General features: G+C 42.6%; 3 protein-coding genes across 3 annotated transcripts; 2 read left to right on the top strand and 1 right to left on the bottom strand.

Moving 5' to 3' along the window:
• The first annotated feature begins 553 nt into the window (after positions 1 to 553).
• LOC106588916 (protein naked cuticle homolog 2) lies at positions 554 to 15404 on the top strand. The gene is made up of 8 exons (XM_014178462.3): positions 554 to 774; positions 890 to 916; positions 1006 to 1091; positions 12562 to 12622; positions 13203 to 13282; positions 13432 to 13527; positions 13866 to 14142; positions 14289 to 15404. The coding sequence occupies exons 1-8, from the start codon at positions 750 to 752 to the stop codon at positions 14798 to 14800; spliced, it is 1164 nt and encodes a 387-aa protein (XP_014033937.1). The 5' UTR covers positions 554 to 749; the 3' UTR covers positions 14801 to 15404.
• Positions 15405 to 17242: 1838 nt separating this feature from the next.
• Positions 17243 to 20461, top strand: LOC106588912 (leucine-rich repeat-containing protein 14B). The gene is made up of 3 exons (XM_014178459.2): positions 17243 to 17698; positions 17958 to 18586; positions 19180 to 20461. The coding sequence occupies exons 1-3, from the start codon at positions 17423 to 17425 to the stop codon at positions 19853 to 19855; spliced, it is 1581 nt and encodes a 526-aa protein (XP_014033934.1). The 5' UTR covers positions 17243 to 17422; the 3' UTR covers positions 19856 to 20461.
• A 2-nt stretch (positions 20462 to 20463) lies between these two features.
• On the bottom strand, positions 20464 to 24587 carry LOC106588914 (cytochrome b-c1 complex subunit 7). The gene is made up of 4 exons (XM_014178461.3): positions 24482 to 24587; positions 23173 to 23241; positions 22873 to 23039; positions 20464 to 20670 (listed from the first exon to the last, which is right to left on the bottom strand). Exons 1-4 carry the CDS (start codon positions 24498 to 24500, stop codon positions 20593 to 20595), a joined length of 333 nt encoding a protein of 110 aa, XP_014033936.1. The 5' UTR covers positions 24501 to 24587; the 3' UTR covers positions 20464 to 20592.
• Between the last annotated feature and the right edge of the window lie 388 nt (positions 24588 to 24975).

The raw sequence follows: 24975 nt of genomic DNA, 5'->3' as shown, positions 1-24975 counted from the left end.
TCGCGCCTTCTCCCTTCAACTCATTTTTCAGGTAAATGCCATAGAAGCTATACCCCGTTACCGCTTTTGTCTCACCAGCCCCGTTGAAAATATTATGAAGAATGTTGAGGAATCTTTGACCAAAAAGGTCTCGTTCCAGGAGATAGACGTCATGATGGTGCAACAGGTGAAGTGAAGTGGCGTTCCGTCCATTCTATGCTCTAATTCCGCAGACACGTGTCACAATGTGTTTCCACCACTGGGTGGCAATATTTATCACAGGGAGTTTACAGTAGCTTATTTAGGGAAACAGCGATCTAGCTATTAAACAAATTAAACGTTTGTATAATGAAGGGCTCTTATTTTATGTTCACATGCATAGGCACATCATGCATGCGTTACATTATGACACTGTCATTTGTTATATGCACACACAATACAAATCCACAGTTAGTTTGGGGAAAATACTTTCCCCTAATATACAGCAGGAGGTGCTGTACCCTCTATAGATTATTCGTTTCTTTTTCATATTAAATTCCGCAAGTTCCCTCTGTCCATATTGCGATCACTTTCCTAAAGCTTCAGTCCTCTTGTTTACCTCAACCAACTTTAGCCTATCTCAACCCTCTAATAACTTGATGGCAAAATGGATATATCGGTGCATACAGGATATAACTGTCTTTGTTGTTATCAATGGGAGATGATGAAGATGTCTTGGTCAATTCGCAAATAGATGAAGGTTCAAGGCACAAGAGGAAATACCACAAAATATGGGCAAACTCCAATCAAAACATGGTAAAACTTGGTATTTAGATTATTTTCAGAGGCTACTGTATATCTCTTAATAACCGAAATATAACAGTATTTTCTTTCTATCTTTTATGTTTCCATTCATGCATAATTTGGATAGCCTGTAAACGCAGAGAAAATCCTGAAGGTAAGAATCACCTACTCAGAAGTACGTCTCTCAAATATAAAATGTCATGCAGAGTATAGTCTATTTGTTATTTTATTTTTGTTTTCTAGGTGGTAGTTTTGCTGCCAATGTGCTCACCTGTCAGGGAGAGTGGCAACATACTGGTCTCCACACCCACACAATCAGATTTAAGCAGGTACAGTACATTATAATACAGTTGATATATTTTACACCTGAGTTGAGATATGATTAACATTTTGACACTTTTGCAGACTTCAGAGAGAAGGAGAGAGGGGGGAGATACAGAGAAATAGTGTCACAGAGAGAGAGTGTCACAGAGAGAGAGAGAGAGAGAGAGAGAGAGTAACATGCCTTTACCTCAGAAAGTCAGTTACCTCATCACAAATATCAACATCAATATCAAGTTGTCCTCTGTAGCTCCGTTGTGTAGCATGAGGATAGAGGGAAAAAATGTATGCACGCATAAGAGTCGCTTTGGATAAAAGTGTGGCATTTTTTGGCATAGAAAAGCCTGTAAATGGATAGCAACACAGACGTGTGTCATTAGAGTGGAGAGGCTTGAACTTAGATAATGATGCTAATGAGAACCACAATGGTGGAGTCCTGTGATGGGGCAGATGAATGGACCAGTGGGAGGGGTAAGAACCCTAATTGACATGTAAAGGTGGTTATTTTATAACACAGAGGGAGGTCAACTGACCATTCTCAATGTTGATTACAGGAGGTTGTTGTATTCATCAATCTTTATTCCAAAATCACAACCAAAGTATGTATCATCTAGGGTTGGTAAATTGGTAAACAACAAATAACATTGAGAATTACTGTCTTGTCAGTCTTGTTAACATCCGTCAATTGAATAGAGGACTGATACTGTCAGTCACCACTTTGGGCTCATATTGTGTCCACACAGGTGTTCACACTGGGGTTCACACTTTGGTTCACACTGGGGTTCAGTCAGTCTCAGCCAGGTCTGCCCCAGCCCAGGATAATAAACTAGCCAGACACGCTCCCTCCCTCACAGTCCCAGCCAAGGCAAGGCAGCCACAGGATCATGGCTCACAGCCAAGACAGGGACATGAAAGGTGTTTGGAAAGGGGCTTTTTTTCTCCCTGCTCCTTCCTTTGCTCTCTCTGTGAGAGGAGGCTGTCATGTCGGTGTGAAACGCATATGGCCGCCGTCCAGAACAGCGGGGTCTTTCCGTGCCGCCATACTGAACCTACACATCTGGTCCTGGTTTTCTGACTGCAACAGAGACAAGCTGTACTGAGAAACAACAGTGAAGGAACAAGGTATGGTTGGCGTAGTGTCTGGTGGTGGGTGGACGGCCCTCACATCACAGGCGGCTGGTGGCATATTAACTGGTGAGGACGGGCTCATAATAATGGCTGGAACGGAATGAATGGAATGGTATCAAACACATGGGTTCCATGTGATTGATACCATTCCATTCACTCCATTACAGCCACTGTTATGAGTCGTCCTCCCCCCAGCAGCCTCCTGTGCCTCAGATGTAGGCCTAGTACTGTTAATGAGTTAATCAGGTTTGGAGAGCTGTAGGGGCATGAGAGTCCTATACAACATCATGTAACATAGTGAGAGTCCTATACAACATCATGTAACATAGTGAGAGTCCTATACAACATCATGTAACATAGTGAGAGTCCTATACAACATCATGTAACATAGTGAGAGTCCTATACATCATGTAACATAGTGAGAGTCCTATACAACATCATGTAACATAGTGAGAGTCCTTTACAACATCATGTAACATAGTGAGTGTCCTATACAACATCATGTAACATAGTGAGAGTCCTATACAACATCATGTAACATAGTGAGAGTCCTATACAACATCATGTAACATAGTGAGAGTCCTATACAACATCATGTAACATAGTGAGAGTCCTATTCAACATCATGTAACATAGTGAGTGTCCTATACAACATCATCATGTAACATAGGGAGAGTCCTATACAACATCATGTAACATAGTGAGAGTCCTATACAACATCATGTAACATAGTGAGAGTCCTATTCAACATCATGTAACATAGTGAGTGTCCTATACAACATCATCATGTAACATAGTGAGAGTCCTATACAACATCATGTAACATAGTGAGAGTCCTATTCAACATCATGTAACATAGTGAGTGTCCTATACAACATCATCATGTAACATAGGGAGAGTCCTATACAGCATCATGTAACATAGTGAGAGTCCTATACAACATCATGTAACATAGTGAGAGTCCTATTCAACATCATGTAACATAGTGAGAGTCCTATACAACATCATGTAACATAGTGAGAGTCCTATACAACATCATGTAACATAGTGAGAGTCCTATACAACATCATCATGTAACATAGTGAGAGTCCTATACAACATCATGTAACATAGTGAGAGTCCTATACAACATCATGTAACATAGTGAGAGTCCTATACAACATCATCATGTAACATAGTGAGAGTCCTATACAACATCATGTAACATAGTGAGAGTCCTATACAACATCATGTAACATAGTGAGAGTCCTATACAACATCATGTAACATAGTGAGAGTCCTATACAACATCATGTAACATAGTGAGTGTCCTATACAACACCATGTAACATAGTGAGAGTCCTATACAACATCATGTAACATAGTGAGAGTCCTATACAACATCATGTAACATAGTTAGAGTCCATTTACAACATCATGTAACATAGTGAGAGTCCTTTACAATATCATGTAACATAGTGAGTGTCCTATACAACATCATGTAACATAGTGAGAGTCCTATACAACATCATGTAACATAGTGAGAGTCCTATACAACATCATGTAACATAGTGAGAGTCCTATAGAACATCATGTAACATAGTGAGAGTCCTATTCAACGTCATGTAACATAGTGAGTGTCCTATACAACATCATCATGTAACATAGGGAGAGTCCTATACAACATCATGTAACATAGTGAGAGTCCTATACAACATCATGTAACATAGTGAGAGTCCTATACAACATCATGTAACATAGTGAGTGTCCTATACAACATCATCATGTAACATAGTGAGAGTCCTATACAACATCATGTAACATAGTGAGAGTCCTATACAACATCATCATGTAACATAGGGAGAGTCCTATACAGCATCATGTAACATAGTGAGAGTCCTATTCAACATCATGTAACATAGTGAGAGTCCTATACAACATCATCATGTAACATAGGGAGAGTCCTATACAGCATCATGTAACATAGTGAGAGTCCTATACAACATCATGTAACATAGTGAGAGTCCTTTACAACATCATGTAACATAGTGAGTGTCCTATACAACATCATGTAACATAGTGAGAGTCCTATACAACATCATGTAACATAGTGAGAGTCCTATACAACATCATGTAACATAGTGAGAGTCCTATACAACATCATGTAACATAGTGAGAGTCCTATACAACATCATGTAACATAGTGAGAGTCCTATACAACATCATCATGTAACATAGGGAGAGTCCTATACAGCATCATGTAACATAGTGAGAGTCCTATTCAACATCATGTAACATAGTGAGAGTCCTATACAACATCATCATGTAACATAGGGAGAGTCCTATACAGCATCATGTAACATAGTGAGAGTCCTATACAACATCATGTAATATAGTGAGAGTCCTATACAACATCATGTAACATAGTGAGAGTCCTATACAACATCATGTAACATAGTGAGAGTCCTATACAACATCATGTAACATAGTGAGAGTCCTATACAACATCATGTAACATAGTGAGAGTCCTATACAACATCATCATGTAACATAGTGAGAGTCCTATACAACATCATGTAACATAGTGAGAGTCCTATTCAACATCATGTAACATAGTGAGTGTCCTATACAACATCATCATGTAACATAGGGAGAGTCCTATACAGCATCATGTAACATAGTGAGAGTCCTATACAACATCATGTAACATAGTGAGAGTCCTATTCAACATCATGTAACATAGTGAGAGTCCTATACAACATCATGTAACATAGTGAGAGTCCTATACAACATCATGTAACATAGTGAGAGTCCTATACAACATCATCATGTAACATAGTGAGAGTCCTATACAACATCATGTAACATAGTGAGAGTCCTATACAACATCATGTAACATAGTGAGAGTCCTATACAACATCATCATGTAACATAGTGAGAGTCCTATACAACATCATGTAACATAGTGAGAGTCCTATACAACATCATGTAACATAGTGAGAGTCCTATACAACATCATGTAACATAGTGAGTGTCCTATACAACACCATGTAACATAGTGAGAGTCCTATACAACATCATGTAACATAGTGAGAGTCCTATACAACATCATGTAACATAGTTAGAGTCCATTTACAACATCATGTAACATAGTGAGAGTCCTTTACAATATCATGTAACATAGTGAGTGTCCTATACAACATCATGTAACATAGTGAGAGTCCTATACAACATCATGTAACATAGTGAGAGTCCTATACAACATCATGTAACATAGTGAGAGTCCTATAGAACATCATGTAACATAGTGAGAGTCCTATTCAACGTCATGTAACATAGTGAGTGTCCTATACAACATCATCATGTAACATAGGGAGAGTCCTATACAACATCATGTAACATAGTGAGAGTCCTATACAACATCATGTAACATAGTGAGAGTCCTATACAACATCATGTAACATAGTGAGTGTCCTATACAACATCATCATGTAACATAGTGAGAGTCCTATACAACATCATGTAACATAGTGAGAGTCCTATACAACATCATCATGTAACATAGGGAGAGTCCTATACAGCATCATGTAACATAGTGAGAGTCCTATTCAACATCATGTAACATAGTGAGAGTCCTATACAACATCATCATGTAACATAGGGAGAGTCCTATACAGCATCATGTAACATAGTGAGAGTCCTATACAACATCATGTAACATAGTGAGAGTCCTTTACAACATCATGTAACATAGTGAGTGTCCTATACAACATCATGTAACATAGTGAGAGTCCTATACAACATCATGTAACATAGTGAGAGTCCTATACAACATCATGTAACATAGTGAGAGTCCTATACAACATCATGTAACATAGTGAGAGTCCTATACAACATCATGTAACATAGTGAGAGTCCTATACAACATCATCATGTAACATAGGGAGAGTCCTATACAGCATCATGTAACATAGTGAGAGTCCTATTCAACATCATGTAACATAGTGAGAGTCCTATACAACATCATCATGTAACATAGGGAGAGTCCTATACAGCATCATGTAACATAGTGAGAGTCCTATACAACATCATGTAATATAGTGAGAGTCCTATACAACATCATGTAACATAGTGAGAGTCCTATACAACATCATGTAACATAGTGAGAGTCCTATACAACATCATGTAACATAGTGAGAGTCCTATACAACATCATGTAACATAGTGAGAGTCCTATACAACATCATTATGTAACATAGTGAGAGTCCTATACAACATCATGTAACATAGTGAGTGTCCTATACAACATCATGTAACATAGTGAGAGTCCTATACAACATCATCATGTAACATAGTGAGAGTCCTATACAACATCATGTAACATAGTGAGTGTCCTATACAACATCATGTAACATAGTGAGAGTCCTATACAACATCATGTAACATAGTGAGAGTCCTATACAACATCATCATGTAACATAGTGAGAGTCCTATACAACATCATGTAACATAGTGAGAGTCCTATACAACATCATGTAACATAGTGAGAGTCCTATACAACATCATGTAACATAGTGAGAGTCCTATACAACACCATCATGTAACATAGTGAGAGTCCTATACAACATCATGTAACATAGTGAGAGTCCTATACAACATCATGTAACATAGTGAGAGTCCTATACAACATCATGTAACATAGTGAGAGTCCTATACAACATCATCATGTAACATAGTGAGAGTCCTATACAACATCATGTAACATAGTGAGAGTCCTATTCAACATCATGTAACATAGTGAGTGTCCTATACAACATCATCATGTAACATAGGGAGAGTCCTATACAGCATCATGTAACATAGTGAGAGTCCTATACAACATCATGTAACATAGTGAGAGTCCTATTCAACATCATGTAACATAGTGAGAGTCCTATACAACATCATGTAACATAGTGAGAGTCCTATACAACATCATGTAACATAGTGAGAGTCCTATACAACATCATCATGTAACATAGTGAGAGTCCTATACAACATCATGTAACATAGTGAGAGTCCTATACAACATCATGTAACATAGTGAGAGTCCTATACAACATCATCATGTAACATAGTGAGAGTCCTATACAACATCATGTAACATAGTGAGAGTCCTATACAACATCATGTAACATAGTGAGAGTCCTATACAACATCATCATGTAACATAGTGAGAGTCCTATACAACATCATGTAACATAGTGAGTGTCCTATACAACACCATGTAACATAGTGAGAGTCCTATACAACATCATGTAACATAGTGAGAGTCCTATACAACATCATGTAACATAGTGAGAGTCCTATACAACATCATGTAACATAGGGAGAGTCCTATACAACATCATGTAACATAGTGAGAGTCCTATACAACATCACGTAACATAGTGAGAGTCCTATACAACATCATGTAACATAGTTAGAGTCCATTTACAACATCATGTAACATAGTGAGAGTCCTTTACAACATAATGTAACATAGTGAGTGTCCTATACAACATCATGTAACATAGTGAGAGTCCTATACAACATCATGTAATATAGTGAGAGTCCTATACAACATCATGTAACATAGTGAGAGTCCTATACAACATCATGTAACATAGTGAGAGTCCTATTCAACATCATGTAACATAGTGAGTGTCCTATACAACATCATCATGTAACATAGGGAGAGTCCTATACAACATCATGTAACATAGTGAGAGTCCTATACAACATCATGTAACATAGTGAGAGTCCTATACAACATCATGTAACATAGTGAGTGTCCTATACAACATCATCATGTAACATAGTGAGAGTCCTATACAACATCATGTAACATAGTGAGAGTCCTATACAACATCATCATGTAACATAGGGAGAGTCCTATACAGCATCATGTAACATAGTGAGAGTCCTATTCAACATCATGTAACATAGTGAGAGTCCTATAAACCAACATGCTCATAACTCTTATTTAACTGTGTGACCCCTCACTGGCTCACTCACATATTTTTGATGTATTCTTTTAACTCTCATAATCATCTCTCAACACTTGGAAAGACCTATTGGAGCCATGCTGAATGCCGTCTGCATGGACATTTTTAAGTCATTGTGGTGGTGAGGAGGTGTTGATGAAGTGTTGGTCTATGTTGCTTCCTCTCTGGAGCCTTTACTTCAGAAAGAGAGGCATAGTCTGCCAGGTTCCTGTAATGAGACCAACATCCGCCATGTCTTTTTAATGGCAAATCAGTTGTTTGTGTGATTCTGTTTTCCAGCCCCACCATTAACTGCTCCATGACACCATTGCTTATGTAACTGTCAGCAGGGGCCTAAAGTTTGTAGTAAACTATATTTTTTTTGCCTGGGCACTTCATATGTGTGCCTGGCTCTCTGAGCTTATGTTCATGGTTTGTCCTCTTTTCAGTAAGGAAGCTTGATTATTATTTCAATTATAAGGTCACATTAAACTGCAACGTCTCGGTTGTGTTGCAGCAGAATCTAATAGTGAACTGTCTGTCCTTGATTGTAGAGTGAGATATTTCACTATTTCGTTTCACCGATGTTTCAGCTGTGATGCCTCCGTCTGTGTGTCCAGGGTCTAGCAGGAACACATATATTTTGTGTCAACATCCTGCAGCCTCAGCTCATAGACCCAGTGAGACACCTAAGGTCTCCTTCACCCACCTTGGTCAGAGATCCCATTGTTAGCCATGGAACAATTACCCTTTTCTTCCTCTCTCTCATCCTCTTCTGGCTTCTCCACTTCAAAAGCAGTGTGTGTGTGTGTGTGTGTGTGTGTGTGTGTGTGTGTGTGTGTGTGTGTGTGTGTGTGTGTGTGTGTGTGTGTGTGTGTGTGTGTGTGTGTGCGTGTGCGTGTGTGTGTGCTTTGTATAGAGTGTGTGCTGCGGGCACTGGTCCTAGACTTTCCTCTCTTCAGAAAGAGTAACATATTTACCATGCATAAATTGAAAATAAACAGCAGCCATGTTTTGGAGTGAGGCCCTGCTGTCTTTACTGTAAGGTGTCTGATCTCAGCAGCTACTGATTGTGATGTGTTCTTCCATTCTGTACTGGTTCTACTCCGTTTTCAAAAGTCACGTGATACAATGTTTGCAGAAAAACCTATAGGATGTGTCATCCTTATTTCAAGCAGGATTTTAAACAATTTCAGACTTACCTCAATTTTGACATACTGTTTCTGTCCAATTACAGTAACTCAGGCTGCAGTGCTGAAAACATCACCTGATGGATTAACAAAGGCACATTTGATTATCAAATCTGTTTGTACAAATCAGGTCTGGATCATGTACAGATATGGGAGCCAGAGATTAGAATGTACAAACACTAACAAAGTTAGAGGAGAAACCAACCACATCGGGTATCAGTTTACATCACAGTATGTCTAGTGTGTATGGATTTGTAACTGCAGTGAACTGGACCAGTCAGTCTGTTGTGTTTGAAGAGGCCCACTGGGCACACACTGGTTGAATCAACGTTGTTTCCATGTAATTTCAATGAGATTACGTTGAACCAACATGGAATAGACGTTACATTTAAGACTGTGCCCAGTGGTGGGAATCTTCCTTCCAACCCTCCTTGTATTCTTTCTGTCCTGTTTGTTGCCCCAGAGGTTTCGATTCATTATTCTATCGGCTGTAGACTGTTCAGACTCTGGACTCTGTGATCATATTTGGGCTGAGATCGCCTCCCAGAATATTCCAGCTCTGAGCCAGGGAAGCTGGTTTTCCCAAACACAGATTGGATCATTTGGGTGTCTTTCTCCCCATTTCATGTTTGGTTACTTGGAGAACCTTCAAGTGATTTTGGAAACCACCCTGTTTGCTGGGCTGTTCGCTCAGACAGAAGACTAGAGAGAGAGAGAGAGAGAGAGAGAGAGAGAGAGAATTAAAAAGAAACCATGGTTCATCATGTCATTGAGTGGTGAGAACACTTCGACATCTCTACGCACAATGATCTGAAATTTCCCAATGCTTTGCTCCCTGAAGGCCAGCAGACCAGATTGGCGAGTTGGAGAGAGGCCCGATTCTATAGCTAGCTAGCTATGTTCTGGAGGCTAGAGAGGTATTTTCTTCCTGTGAAATGAGCTCTATGTTTCAGCAGCCAAACCACCCATACAGACTCTGGCTCCAGTATTTCCTCACCCAACTACAGCTCAACATCCAAATCCCTCCCTCTATTCTCCTCCAGAAATCTCTCACATCTGGTTTCTGTGAGCAAGGCCAGGCCTCTGAAAAGGAGCACTTCTTAATGGTTATTCTGTGCCTGTGTCTGAAATCAACCCCTAACCCCTTTCCATTTTTTTGTATATCAACTGTATACCAACTTTCAGTGATTTATCTTCCTATTTTGGTATATAGAAGCCGATTCACATAAACTCCTGCGATGAAGCAACCATCCTTCCCCATGCAGCCCCACCCCCATATGATCAACCACATATTCAGGTATTGGTTAACAGGAAGAGAGATGATCAACCACCTATCCAGGTATTGGTTGACAGGAAGAGAGTTTGTTCAAACAAAGCCCTGCACTGTTCTCTTCCCAGGGCTCTGCGTTTGACTCTAACTAATGGGAGTGGGAGAGAGGGGGGCTACGGGACAGGATGAAAAAGTTAGTGACACCCAGTTCATCTGGGGTAGGGTTACCCCCCCTTTCGGTCGGTAACCCTACCCCAGATAAAAGGGCCCGTAGCAGGCAGAGCGTGGTGGCCGATGGCAGGAGTTTGGCTGGGATGCTGGGTGAAGCCATCAGCAGTCAGGGTTATCTGTCAGCATCGTCCTCTCAGACTCCACAGGCTCTTTGTTACTCTGTTGCTGTGGGCGACTGGGTGCTGTTCGGACTGTCTATGGTGGAGAGAGTAAGACGCACAGATCCAATGTTTTGGTGCTTTCACTGTCATTTTTTGACGGGTTTCTGACTTGTTGCAACAGAGGGTTGGATATCATATGCTCAGATCTTGATAGGTCTTGCTAACACATGCAATATGCTCAGCACCGTTCAAGGGAACACCTAGTTTCAAGGTGTAGGCACTCGCCAAGCAAGAAGTACCCAGTGGAATTAATTGAAGCTAATATCCATTTTGAGCATTTTTGAGCCCATAGGCATTATAAATAGGTTGTAGTCTCAGCAGGTTCATGAACATAGTCTGTACATTTACCATGTGTTATTGTTTCCATATGAGACGCTCAGTTCTACTCATATATGGGAACTCGGTGGGTGATATTACTTTATTACCAAGAGTGACTTAATGGATCTACTTTTACTGGATAGAGTGATGTCACAGCTGGCATGGCCAGGGCGTGACCGCCTGCCTGCTCTTACAGGAAATTCACCCTGATAGGTTCAACCTTTCTCCCGTGCAATATACTATCTCTGCTTTATACTAGAATAAAATAAAATAATATAGAATAAAACACCTAGAATAGAATTGAAGTTGTCTTCTGCTTCTTCTGGATATTTACATTTGATTCTGAGGTGAATTTGAGCAAATGTCAGCCATTTTTGGTCTCTGATATCAGAAGTAGCTCTTCATATGTTAGGAAAATAGACCCTGACAGATTATATCTCTCAGTAAGGCCAGATTAGAAACGAGAGACAAACAGCCCACTGGGCACAGATGTCAATTCAATGTCTATTCCACGTTGGTTCAACGTCATTATTCAACCAGTGTGTGCCAAGTGGGAGAGAAGGTCAGTCGTCTGTCTGCGGCTCCTGTGTTCTGGGTGGTGACTTCTTGACCTTCTGTTCCCCATTGTGTCCCATGTGACAAGGTTCCGGGGTTCTCCATGGACCTCAGTACCTCAGCTGTAGAACACACTCTGTCTCATTGAGTGGAGGAGATCAGGGGTCAGATTAGAAGCTCAGCTTTCATCCCAAAGGGGAAATGCATCACTACTGGTACTCTACTAGTTACTTGTATATCTAGCGTGTGTGTGTGTGTGTGTGTGTGTGTGTGTGTGTGTGTGTGTGTGTGTGTGTGTGTGTGTGTGTGTGTGTGTGTGTGTGTGTGTGTGTGTGTGTGTGTGTGTGTGTGTGTGTGTGTGTGTGTGTGTGCGCATGTGCGTATTTAGAGGCGGATGTGCATTATACATTCATATCGCTTTATTGAATTTATCAGAAGTTGAGGTGTGATGCTGGTTCTCACAGTATTATTTACCCAGATGATGACAAACAATATGCCCCCAGATGATCAAAGATTTCCTGCTCTCACATCTCTGAGTCACTTATTGCTTTGTTCTCCCTCTCTCTATTCCTACCCCACTTCTGTAATGTTTTCTCTCCTAATTCTCACTTGGTCCATCCCTCCTCTCCCTCTTTTTCCAGGAGATGTGCAGAAGGGAAGTGAAGGATGAGCAGGTCCTGAACCATAAGAGCCCCCTACAGGGTGAGTAGAGAAAGACGGCTCAGTGGATCAGGCTGATCACATTACTGTTGCACTGATTCAAATCTAGCATACATCATAAACTTAACATCATACTCAATGATGAATATGTTTGATTCAGTATGATGCATATCTTTACTAAGCATACCCCTTTCTTGTCTGGGTAAAAGGACATTTGTTTTATATTTGTACGCGAATGCCTTAAACCTGGGATACTATGTGTGTATTATCGTCTGTAAACAGCAAATACCCATTCAATGAGAATGTGATAGGTTGAGTCGACACAAGCTTTCCCAGCACAAGGCTAATGAGAATGTGATAGATTGAGTCGACACAAGCTTTCCCAGCCCAAGGCTAATGAGAATGCGATAGGTTGAGTCGACACAAGCTTTCCCAGCCCAAGGCTAATGAGAATGTGATAGGTTGAGTCGACACAAGCTTTCCCAGCCCAAGGCTAATGAGAATGTGATAGGTTGAGTCGACACAAGCTTTCCCAGCCCAAGGCTAATGAGAATGTGATAGGTTGAGTCGACACAAGCTTTCCCAGCCCAAGGCTAATGAGAATGTTGTGTGTTTTTTACAGTGGTACTGCTACCAGAGGAGAGGGAGAGCTCCATCCACGTTCCATTCAGACAGCCCAGGAAGAGAAACTGCCATGTTGATGTGAGCTTCAAAAGGACAATCTATATAGAATCTATGTAGATAACATAGTAGTTTATTACTGCTATATACAGTAAAGCAAGGGTTTGTTTGATGAGCATAATATGGTAGTGTTGTGTTTGTTCATCCATTGTGTTTGTTCATGGTTACAGGACACAGAGTGCACCGTGGTGTTGGAGGATGACACTCGGCAAGAGAGGGTTTTCACACTGTATCACTTTGACAACAACGGTAAAGTCACCAAGCAGGTAAAGCAGCTTCACACGCCTACAACAAGCAACTGTTGCACATTATACATTTTCTCTTTAGATGAAGATAACTCTGCTGCCCTGCTAATGGTGTGTGTGTGTGTGTGTGTGTGTGTGTGTGTGTGTGTGTGTGTGTGTGTGTGTGTGTGTGTGTGTGTGTGTGTGTGTGTGTGTGTGTGTGTGTGTGTGTGTGTGTGTGTGTGTGTGTGTGTGTGTGTGTGTGTGTGTGTGTGTGTATGATGGTGTTTGTGCTTGTATGATGATGTGTTTGTGTGTGTGATGATGGTGTTTGTGCGCGTGTATGTGCCTGGGTGAACAATGATGTGTGCGTGTTACAGGATATGTGCAGTCTCATGCAGTCCATCTATGAGGTGGTTGAAGCGTCGGCCAAGCAGCCGTCATGTAGCAGCACAGCCCTGAAGGTCAAACTGGTGTTAAGCCCCTCCAGCAGCTCTGGCCGGGGCTCCAGAACAGGTGACAGAATGGAGGTCCAGCAGGAGGAGGCTGGGAGCCCAGAGAGGATTTTTCACTGTGTGGATGAAAACACAGAACGCAGGAATCACTACTTAGACCTAGCTGGGATAGAGAACTATTCCTCCAAGTTTGACAATGCAGGTAGGTACACAATGACAATTTTCAGCACTTTTGAGGCACAGATCATTAAAGTCAACATGTTTTTACTGAAAATACACCAAAGATGAATGACATTCAACAAAGAAAAATGGCAACATAACATGATGTTTGTTGTCCATCCTCTGCAGACGCCCCCTCTCAAGAGCCCGGAGTGGACGCACGCTCAGACCAGCAGCACCGCTCAGAGTTGGTAGGGGAGAACTGCGGTGCAACTGAGTCCAGAGGTAGGGGCCTCTCCTTCAACAGGTCTCTCAGGGGCCACGTCAAGGCAGTGGGGAGAGACAGAGGAGGTGGAGGAGGAGGAGGGGGAGGACATGGGGGTAAATCAAGCAAGCTCCATGGCCACCAGGCCTCCATGTGGTGCCACTCCTCCCAGCCACACTCCCAGCCCCAACTCCCCTTACAGCACAGCCACAGTAAGAGGCTTCGCTCCAGGGCCAGAGAAGCTGGGTCCCCCTCCAGAACCCTCCACCACCTACACCAGCCTGCTTCTCAAGCTCAGCCAGGGGGAGAGAGGGAGATGCTGCCCAGCCTGCCTGCCTCGTCTGGGGGCTTGGTCCCCCTGGCTCAGAGGCATGAGCACCACCACGAGCACCATCACCACCACCACCATCACTACCACTACCACCCCCCGGCATGACTGCAGTCTGCACTCCACTCAGGGATACAGAGACTGAGAGAAACACCTCCCTGTGGTTTAGCCTATAGCTAGGGCCCTGAGCCATTCCTGGTCAGGTCAGGTGGGCCTTAGATATAGTATAGGGTTGTGGGACACCACCACTCTCCATGCTAAGGAGTAATAGCAACTCCGTACAAAAAGGAACTGTTATGCCTTGTATTGATAACTGAGTTTCATGTTGAATGTGCCATGTTGAATATGCTACTCACCTTTGGAAGCCCTCTAAACTGATGTTTCTTCTCAGGTCTCTATAGTGCAGGTTGCTGAGGGGAGAACAGCTCATAATAATGGCCGGAATGGAGCCAATGGAATGGCATCAAAGACCTGGAAACCATGTGTTTGATATATTTGATACCATTCCACTGAATCCCCTCCAGTTATTACCACAAGCCCGTTCTCCCCAATTAAGGTGCCACCAACCTCCTGTGATTACAACTTACATTTAATATAATGAATGAATACCTTCATTAAGGCAAAGGTTTAAACAGATCCATCCCTGTATTAGAGTTTATGCAGTATGTTTTGTATTGTCTGTATTTTGATGTATTAAAGCATGATCAACTTTGCTTGTGTTCATTGTAGTTTGTCAACTGAAAAATACACACACTCTAATGAAGGCTGATGTTTTGGCAATATGAAAAATCTAAACAAAATAAACATTTGTAAGAAACAATGAAGCAATACACACTGTTTACGGCGTGTGGAAGTTGTCAAATGTGTTTCTCTCTCATGGCCAAAGCAAAACATTACATGCTAAGGCTCTAAGACTTGTCATCAAAGTATTTGGAACATTCTGGAGGTTCCAGTGTTAGAACACTCTGGAGGTTCCAGTGTTAGAACACTCTGGAGGTTCCAGTGTTAGAACACTCTGGAGGTTCCAGTGTTAGAACAGAACACTCTGGAGGTTCCAGTGTTAGAACACTCTGGAGGTTCCAGTGTTACAACACTCTGGAGGTTCCAGTGTTAGAACACTCTGGAGGTTCACTCTGGAGGTTCCAGTGTTAGAACACTCTGGAGGTTCCAGTGTTAGAACACTCTGGAGGTTCACTCTGGAGGTTCACTCTGGAGGTTCCAGTGTTAGAACACTCTGGAGGTTCCAGTGTTAGAACACTCTGGAGGTTCACTCTGGAGGTTCCAGTGTTAGAACACTCTGGAGGTTCCAGTGTTAGAACACTCTGGAGGTTCACTCTGGAGGTTCCAGTGTTAGAACACTCTGGAGGTTCCAGTGTTAGAACACTCTGGAGGTTCACTCTGGAGGTTCCAGTGTTAGAACACTCTGGAGGTTCACTCTGGAGGTTCCAGTGTTACAACACTCTGGAGGTTCCAGTGTTAGAACACTCTGGAGGTTCCAGTGTTAGAACACTCTGGAGGTTCACTCTGGAGGTTCCAGTGTTAGAACACTCTGGAGGTTCACTCTGGAGGTTCCAGTGTTAGAACACTCTGGAGGTTCCAGTGTTAGAACACTCTGGAGGTTCCAGTGTTAGAACACTCTGGAGGTTCACTCTGGAGGTTCCAGTGTAGAACACTCTGGAGGTTCCAGTGTTAGAACACTCTGGAGGTTCACTCTGGAGGTTCCAGTGTTAGAACACTCTGGAGGTTCCAGTGTTAGAACACTCTGGAGGTTCCAGTGTTAGAACACTCTGGAGGTTCCAGTGTTAGAACACTCTGGAGGTTCACTCTGGAGGTTCCAGTGTTAGAACACTCTGGAGGTTCCAGTGTTAGAACACTCTGGAGGTTCCAGTGTTAGAACACTCTGGAGGTTCACTCTGGAGGTTCCAGTGTTAGAACACTCTGGAGGTTCCAGTGTTAGAACACTCTGGAGGTTCCAGTGTTAGAACACTCTGGAGGTTCACTCTGGAGGTTCCAGTGTTACAACACTCTGGAGGTTCCAGTGTTAGAACACTCTGGAGGTTCCAGTGTTAGAACACTCTGGAGGTTCACTCTGGAGGTTCCAGTGTACTCAAATTAATGTTTTCGTAACCGGTCAAGTTGCGCTATGACGACTGATCCACCACTGCTTTGGTCTTGATAAACCGTTAAGCCTTCAGTAAATCTATCATTTCATTGTGGGCATGTTGCCAATGTTACCCTGTACGGCAGTAGTGTACATGTAGCAGTACTGTGTTTTCTATGTTTGTTTACATTGCTTTGCTGTTATTGTCACTGGTGTTTATGTATAGATTGATTGCATAGACAGGTCATTTCAATGTTGGCGGTATGTAGGGAGCTTGGGCCTCATGTTGTAAGCAGTAGGCTAGGAAAGGTTGTCGCTGCTCGGCGTTTGGTGTAGGTTGTAAATAGACTCCCTGTTCACGAGGTGAAGGGAATGAGACGGCTGTTTCTAAAAATAGTCCTCCCACTCACCTACCACGTGCCCCAAGCCTCTCTTTCACAACATGATACCACAGCAAAACGAGGTCCAGACAGATATACAGTACTGGCAGAGACAAAGAATCAACACACAGAGAGACCCTCGGGGAGAGAGCAGCAACACAAACACATCCAGTTACAAGGGATGATTGGTTGATCCTAACACTTCAAGACCCAGACCTCGAGGACAGATAGAACATAGAAGAGAGAGCCATGAAAAGTCTCAGGTTCCTCGCTGCCGAGGGGTTTGCCCAGAGTGGCCAGAGAGCCAGGGAGAACCTCAGTTGTGTGTCGTTCAACCTCTACCCGCTCCTCTTCAAGGCCTGCTACATGCACGAGATGGCCCTCCTCCTCCACGACCTCGTCCAGACCTGGCCCCTGCACGAGCTTAACCTGCAAAGGCTCCTGGGAAAGACGGTGGACTGCCAGGAGGATCTGACTTCATGCACCTGCCGGCTGTGCCTGGAAGCTCTGCTGACTGGCCTGAAGGTAGGCTTACTATGTGTTCTGGTGTCATTTTCACTGGTCAAAAGTGCTACTTGTGAACTGAGGCACTGGGTCTTGGCCAATGTGACACGTTTTTTGTTTTCCTTCAAGTCTGAATGTGTTTGTAGTTACTTGAGTTGCCACTGGGGCAATAAACGTTTAAAATTTCACCTTACATCATATAAGGACCTATGTCTTTGATTTGTAAGACAAATTCTCATTTTATGGCAATAAACAACTAGATTCTATGTTCCATCTCCAGTCCTATGTACTGCGGCCCCCAGAGACCTACGCCAAGACCCTCCGTGTGGTGGACCTGACTGGGCTGAAGGACACAGAGCACCATTCCTGTGCCTGTGGAGCCACCCTGGGCCGCTGGGCCCGCACCCAGCTCCTCACCCGCATGTGCTACGAGGTCATGGTGGCCATCGAGGCGGATGATGCTGCACCCTCCGCCCTCGAGACCAAGGTGGACGTGCGCCTGAACGGCTTCGTCACCGGGCGGAACTACGAGGTGGTGGCCCAGGCCTTCCTGCTCCTCCGTCACTGCCCCTTGAAGCTGCGCTTCGTCGGGTTCCGAGCCGACTCCCTGGCCCTCAAACAGCTGTTCTACGTGCTGCGTGTGGCCCAACCGGAAGCCATGAGGAGACTCGAGGTGGTCCATAACGTTCACCTGGAGGCCCCGCACCTGGAGTTGCTGTTGTCCCGGATGGAGTTCCCCCAGCTGCAGTCCCTGACGCTGCCTGCGGGGGCGATGGACGTGCGAAGGCTGGGCTCGGATGAGGATGACCTGCTGGCGACCATTGGGGATCTGCTGAGCCGGCTGACTGAACTGACAGAGCTCTACATGGGCTTTTCTACCCTCACCGGACACCTGCGAAGACTGCTAAGGTGTGTGTGTGTGTGTGTGTGTGTATATGTATATATATATTAGGTATTGATGTGTACTGTATATATAGCTCTGGGGTGTCTATTCAACCTGATGCATTCCCACTGTGTAATATCATAGCCTGGGGGCTGCAGTACTCAGTTTATACTCAGTGGCATTTTGTTTTTGTTGCTTGGCTGTGCGGGACAATGTAGACAGCTGACTGCTGCTAAATCTGCAGGTCGGCCAGAAACCAAGGGACACTCAACGGCTGACATTGTCTTCTTCCCAAACGGCACCCTATTCCCTATATAGTGCACTACTTTTGACCAGAACCCTATGGGTCCTGGTCCAAAGTAGTGCACTTTGAAGGGAATACGGTGTCAATTACAGCTGACACTGAAATATCACTGAAGCCGTGACCCAAAACAACAAGCAGACACCTGCACTTGTCCATTAATTAGGCATGCATCGTAAAGCTTTCATATTGCCTTTGCTTTTTTTGTCAAGCATGCGTGAAATGAGGAGTACACACACACATACAAACAATTGATAACGTTGCAAAATAGTGAACATTCACTGCAATACATTTCTGACCCTCTGGCCTTGTCCACAGCCCCTTGATCACCCCACTGCAATGCCTGGAGCTGGCCAACTGTCACCTGAACCGAACAGATATGGTCTACCTGGCCAATAGCCTGCACAGCGAGAACCTGGTCAGTCTGGACATAAGTGGTCACGACGTGTGCGGCCTCTTCCCCACCACCTTCATCAAGCTACTCCAGCGCTGCGCCGCAACCCTCCACAGCCTCACCCTGGAGGACTGTGACCTGGAGGACGAACACATGGACATCCTGACCCAGGCTCTGGCTCCCTGTCGCGGCCTGAAGGAGCTGAAGATACTGGGCAACCCTCTGAGCGCCACGGCCCTGCGCCGCCTCTTCTCCACACTGGCCGCCGGGTTCCCAGCCCTGAGGTACGTGGAGCTGCCAGTGCCCCGGGACTGCTACCCCGAGGACGTCTCCTACCCCATGGATGAGACGGTACTGCTGCAGTACGACAGGGAGATGTTTCAGGACGTCAGGGGTCAACTGATGGGGATCCTTCAGGGGGCAGGGAGGGGGAACGTAGAGGTGGTTACCCCCCTGTTGGGCGCTTATGACGCGGATATCAACGAGACCAGTAACGAGCTGGGGGTGTCCATGGTGAAATCCTTCAATAGCGTCATTGGAAACTTTATTGATACAATTACAGCCCTGGACAACAGGAGATCCAACAAAGAGGTTGATTAAAGTGCAGGTAGAATACCAGAGGGCTAATAGAGCAAGGGTTTGTGCAATACAAGCGGTTCATCTCAATTGTCTATAGTGGCTTCCCACACTTAATTTCCACAGATCAAAACAAGTCTAAGAAATCAGTGCATATAAAGGGAAGGAGACAAAGAGAGACGGCTTTAGACTATTGGGATGACTGAAGGCCTTGAGTAATGTTTTCTATCCATACGTACCAATTCATCTGTACTTGTAACAGATATTTTGACAAATGTATTGCCCCATTATCAGGGGATTTTTTGACATGCAACTGGCCCTAGATTATAGTATAGATTGAATTGTCCTTTTGGTCTTCCATTCATGAGTGGCAATTATAGTAAAGCATTGAATGCTTAGTTAAGAATAGTACTACTTGTATACTGAACGTGTATTTACATGTACGGTATATATTTCAGTTTAGATGTATCTTGTATATTATGACATTTATATGTGACCAGAGTGAAAGTTTGTTTTTACAAAAGTGCTATAAAATGTGGGATTAAACTGACTTTACTGTAAATACAACTTTATTACTGTGGGGATCAAATCCTGGTTTGCTTTAAAAAATAAAAATCCTTCTCACTCACACATCTTTTGCGAAAATGTACATTTTTAATAAGCACAGTCTTCCCACAGGGTAAACTTTATTTTAAACATTATAACAGAGGACAACCATGCACCAGACCAAAGAGGAAGAACAACAGCCCTCCAGATTCATCTCATTTCTTCGACCACTCCTCAACCTCTTTCCTCTCACGGATGACCTCTTCCAGGTAAGGCTCCAGGTAATGTACATCCTATGGAGAAAGGTCAAACACAAAAACAAGGTTAATTCTGTACATTTTCTCCCACCACCTCTACCAGATGTGGTTTTTAGTATAAAAAACACATCTGGTAGACATTAAACAGCTTTATAGGCGTCTCCAAACTCCTCAACAATTGGCTAATTCCAATCCAACCTTAAGTCTCTACTCCTACTTGCTTCACGTTGATTATTCAAGTAGTGTAGCACGATCAATATAATAACAATATCACCTCTGACAGGCTAGATTTTGTCCTTCATCACATGCCATAACATCAACTGCTGTGAAACTTCTGACGTATCTTTTATTTCCCCTGTGATATCTCAAAGCCCTTCCTGTACACAAACTATTGTATGTGAGACTATAGAGCCCAACAGTGGAGGTGTCATAATACCCATAAAACCTAATGGTCAAACAGGGAAATGATTCCAATCGTTTTTCCACCATTCATTTTCCCATAGGGGATTTTAGAAACACTTAAAATAAGGGCTGTTTTTCATGTAGGCTTACCCTGGTGTGACGTTCTGCTAACCATGTAAATATCTCTCAGACAAGGTGACTTATCAATATATTCGGCTCTATTTACTCTCAGATTCGAAAATGCTAATTGCACCAAAGTAGACATCATGCAAAACTACAAATCCCTGCAAAGTAGACATCATGCAAAACTACAAATCCCTGCAAGCTCCTGCACGTCATCTCTAGCTGACACCTTTGCTAACAGGTATTGGGTCAATTTAAAACTTGCGAAAGACAGTTCACAGAATTGTCCATTTAAAAGAAATGTTGCTAACTTATTAATTACTACATTTAGCTAACATTAGACAGTTAATCCAGAGATTTTTGCAGTCTCGTCCAGATCATCATGGCATTTGAAGTTCTTTATGATAGCCACATTAGCAGCTAATTAGCGTCTCATTTGGGGCCTAGGGGTGTAAATAGAGGTGAATATATTGATAAAATTCACATTGTCCTAGAGTGATTTACACAGTTATCAAAAAAGTCACCTTGTCCTAGAGATTTACACTTATCAAAACATCATGCCAGGGTAAGCCTACATGAAACACAGACCTTATTTTAAGTGTTTTTAAAATGAATGGTGCAAAGACGATTGGAACCATTACCGTTTGACCGCTAGGTTTTATGAGTATTATGACCCCTCCACTATGGTACTCTATATGCACTGTACCTCAAACTTGGGTTCAAATACTATTTGAAATCTTTAGCGTTTGCTCTAGCGTGCCTGGAGTGCCAGATGGGCTGGGTTTAACATTTTATTATTATTATTCTACCTTTATTTCAACAAGGAACAGACTGAGACCAAGGTCTATTTTACAGCTGGGCCCTGTGTACACACGTGTACACAAAGTTTAGGTACAATGATTAAGAAACTACACAAGACAAACAAAACGAGCACAGATAACACAAAAAATACAGCAGATTACATTTACACATAAGTTATTCCCCTAACAGCACAAAAACTTGCATTACCCGAAACAGTTACAAGCAATACAAAAATAAAAATCCTCCAATAAATATTTAAAATGGGCAAGGGGGACAAGAGTCTGAAGTTTAAGTTTAGTCTGCAGGCTATTCCATAAGGAGCGCAACAGGAAAAGGCAGCCATACCCAACTCTGTGGAAATCGCATGGGCCTCAAGTGTAATCCATGCTTGAGACCTGGTTTTAGGAATTCTAATTCTAATATTGATGAGTGATGATAAATAAGAAGGTAGTTTATTCAGAAGTGCTTTATAGACAAACACGAGAGCATGTTGTTCTCGTCTCACGGACAGCGAAGTCCAACCTACATTTTGATATAAAACACAGTGGTGAGTTCTGTAGATAGTAATAAACCTAAGTGTGCAATGATAAGTAGCACCCAGCGATTTAAGTGTTGATGCCGTAGCATGCATGTAGATAATATCCCCATAATCTATAACAGACATAAAAGTAGCTTGCACAATTTGTAGAGGATAAACATGTCTTGTTTCTATAGAGGAAGCCTAGTTTGATTTTTAGCCCTTTACAAAGTTCATCAATATGCATTTAAAAAGACAGGGATATGGTTGGATGATAAACTAAGTATTTATATGCAGAGACCTGATATATAGGTATATTATGCCAGGCAAGCTCAATCAAACACAGAGAAAGTAAATTATATTTCAAATGACATTTGAGCCCAGGTCTGCCATACCTCCTCATATTGAGTCCACTGTTCCTTAGGCAGAACCGCCTGCTTCATGGAGAGGTCCAGGGCCCTCTTGAGCCTGAACATCCTGTCGTTGTACACTTTCTCTGGGAGCCTCCGCAGGGCCTCTTTCACATCGCCATCCTCATGGATCGTGTCATCACGCATCAGACCTGGAACCAAAACAAGCACCACAGTGTCAGAGAAATATCTAACCGAAGATTATAGATGTTTCTAAGACCGAGTGAAAAGATTTGTCTGAAGACACTCGCAGATGGCCCCAAAGGAAAAGACTCCAAGACTTGCCAATTTTGTTGAATCCGGCCGCATTGTAGTACCATTTACGGAAGCCGACCAGGAGTCTGCCGGTAGCTGCTGTGTGGGAGGCCAGAATAAGAGTCAGATAATTTGCTGTCAAGATTTGGTTTACTAAAACACAGTTAGAAAAGCATTTGCAATCACTGCAGTACAAAAGCAACGAGACACCAAATCATGTTCTCCATTCATTTAAGATGCTTAAGTAGATGAAGTAGAATTGAGATGATTACAGAACTAGGGACTTGAGGGAGGGTTTGACAGTATTATTTGGGGCAAACCAAGGAGAGTATCCCAACTGCAAACATTACATTTGTGGTGGATAACTGGATAGAGCGCTAGTAGATCACATGACATGCTGTTATTATCTACAGAGAACTAGCTATGTGGGAACTGTGTGATCTGGACATTCTGACATTGAGGTGTACAGGAAGTATGGAGAGAGGACATCAGACATGATAATTAATGTCAGTAGTAATACCGGGTACCGTTAGCTAGCATGCCAACTTATCTTGCTTTGTTTTAGTTTTAGCTAGCTAGATGTTTACAACTACCAGGTTAGCTACTGCACCTAGCTAGGCAATAGATGCTGGGTGGGTATAATTTGTGGAACGTTCCAACAGGAATCTGTTCCAAAAACTTCGTAAATAACAAGGTTGCCAACAAACAACGCATACAAAGCGGCAGAATAAAATACCAGGTAGGGAGAGGGCAATTTTGTTGAGTTTTTCACTCTCCACGTTAATCCCGAAAAATGTCTGTCCTCACTCTGGTAGCCTATGGACAAACATTAAGAATAAGCTACGTGGTGAGTTGATGCCTATTCGGCAGCTAGTTAGCTAGGTTAATTGATCATGCTACTTTGTATGCATTGTTTGTTGGCATCCTTGTTATTTACGAAGTTTTTGGAACAGATTCCTGTTGGAAAGTTTCACAAATTATACCTACCCATAGATGCTTAGTGTTTGATAATCGTCAATCTGTACTGGCGTTTGAAAGTTGATCAGACCGAAGCACAGCTTTACCTATCAATTGAAAATGCATTTGACATATATTACATTTAAAGGTTAAATATGTCACTAGCAGTCTGGAGCACAACACTGAGCTCTCCCTTGATTTGTCATAGCTAGCTTAACATTAGCTAGGACACTCAGTAGAGGACACGACAAAGGAGATCTCAAAACATGGATTTGAACACACCAAAATACCACAAATCAACATCCCACTTTACTCAATAATATGTGCAATGTTTCATCTCAATTTTGGGCTAAATAAATGCTTAAAGACAGGTGACTTTTACCTGGTGCCCTCGACGCCATGTTGTTCCGTCTAAGGTAAAATGTATCAGCGTCTCGTCAGCAACACTAAGAAAGTACTTCCGGGTTAGGGAAGTTTAGAACATTTCAAAATAAAAGTCCCTCACATACTAGTAGAAAAGTACCATTAATCTGTATGTATTCATGATGCATGACAAATAATATTTAAGTGACGTTTGCATTAAATGTGGGTTTTAAAACATGTCCCAAGGTCACATAAATACCCCTCAATACAAACCATGCATATGATAGCTATCCTGGGGCGGCAGGGTAGCCTAGTGGTTAGAGCGTTGGGCTAGTAACCGAAAGGTTGCAAATTCAAATCCCCGAGTTGACAAGTTAAAAATCTGTCGTTCTGCCCCTGATCAGGCAGTTAGCCCACTTTTCCTAGGCCGTCATTGAAAATAAGAATTTGTTCGTAACTGACTTGCCTAGTTAAATAAAGGTAAAAAAATAAAAATAGCACAGGAGGCTGTTG

This window comes from Salmo salar, chromosome 27, assembly GCF_965601325.2.
Source record: "Salmo salar chromosome 27, fSalSal1, whole genome shotgun sequence".
Lineage (NCBI taxonomy): Eukaryota > Metazoa > Chordata > Actinopteri > Salmoniformes > Salmonidae > Salmo > Salmo salar.
Note: the sequence above shows the minus strand (reverse complement) of the source record. Positions and strands in the feature narration are given on the sequence as shown.

What these genes read in the sequence shown, in the direction of transcription:
- LOC106588916 (XM_014178462.3), top strand. Translation starts at nt 750, where the DNA reads ATGGGCAAACTCCAATCAAAACATG. An exon ending in ACGCAGAGAAAATCCTGAAG is followed by an intron (nt 917 to 1,005) that starts GTAAGAATCACC and finishes TTTGTTTTCTAG; the next exon opens with GTGGTAGTTTTGCTGCCAAT. An exon ending in ACACAATCAGATTTAAGCAG is followed by an intron (nt 1,092 to 12,561) that starts GTACAGTACATT and finishes CTCTTTTTCCAG; the next exon opens with GAGATGTGCAGAAGGGAAGT.
- LOC106588912 (XM_014178459.2), top strand. Translation starts at nt 17,423, where the DNA reads ATGAAAAGTCTCAGGTTCCTCGCTGCCGAGGGGTTTGCCCAGAGTGGC. An exon ending in CTCTGCTGACTGGCCTGAAG is followed by an intron (nt 17,699 to 17,957) that starts GTAGGCTTACTA and finishes TTCCATCTCCAG; the next exon opens with TCCTATGTACTGCGGCCCCC. An exon ending in CACCTGCGAAGACTGCTAAG is followed by an intron (nt 18,587 to 19,179) that starts GTGTGTGTGTGT and finishes CCTTGTCCACAG; the next exon opens with CCCCTTGATCACCCCACTGC.
- LOC106588914 (XM_014178461.3), bottom strand. An exon ending in GGCCGGATTCAACAAAATTG is followed by an intron (nt 23,040 to 23,172) that starts GCAAGTCTTGGA and finishes TTTTGGTTCCAG; the next exon opens with GTCTGATGCGTGATGACACG. An exon ending in AGTGGACTCAATATGAGGAG is followed by an intron (nt 20,671 to 22,872) that starts GTATGGCAGACC and finishes CTTTCTCCATAG; the next exon opens with GATGTACATTACCTGGAGCC.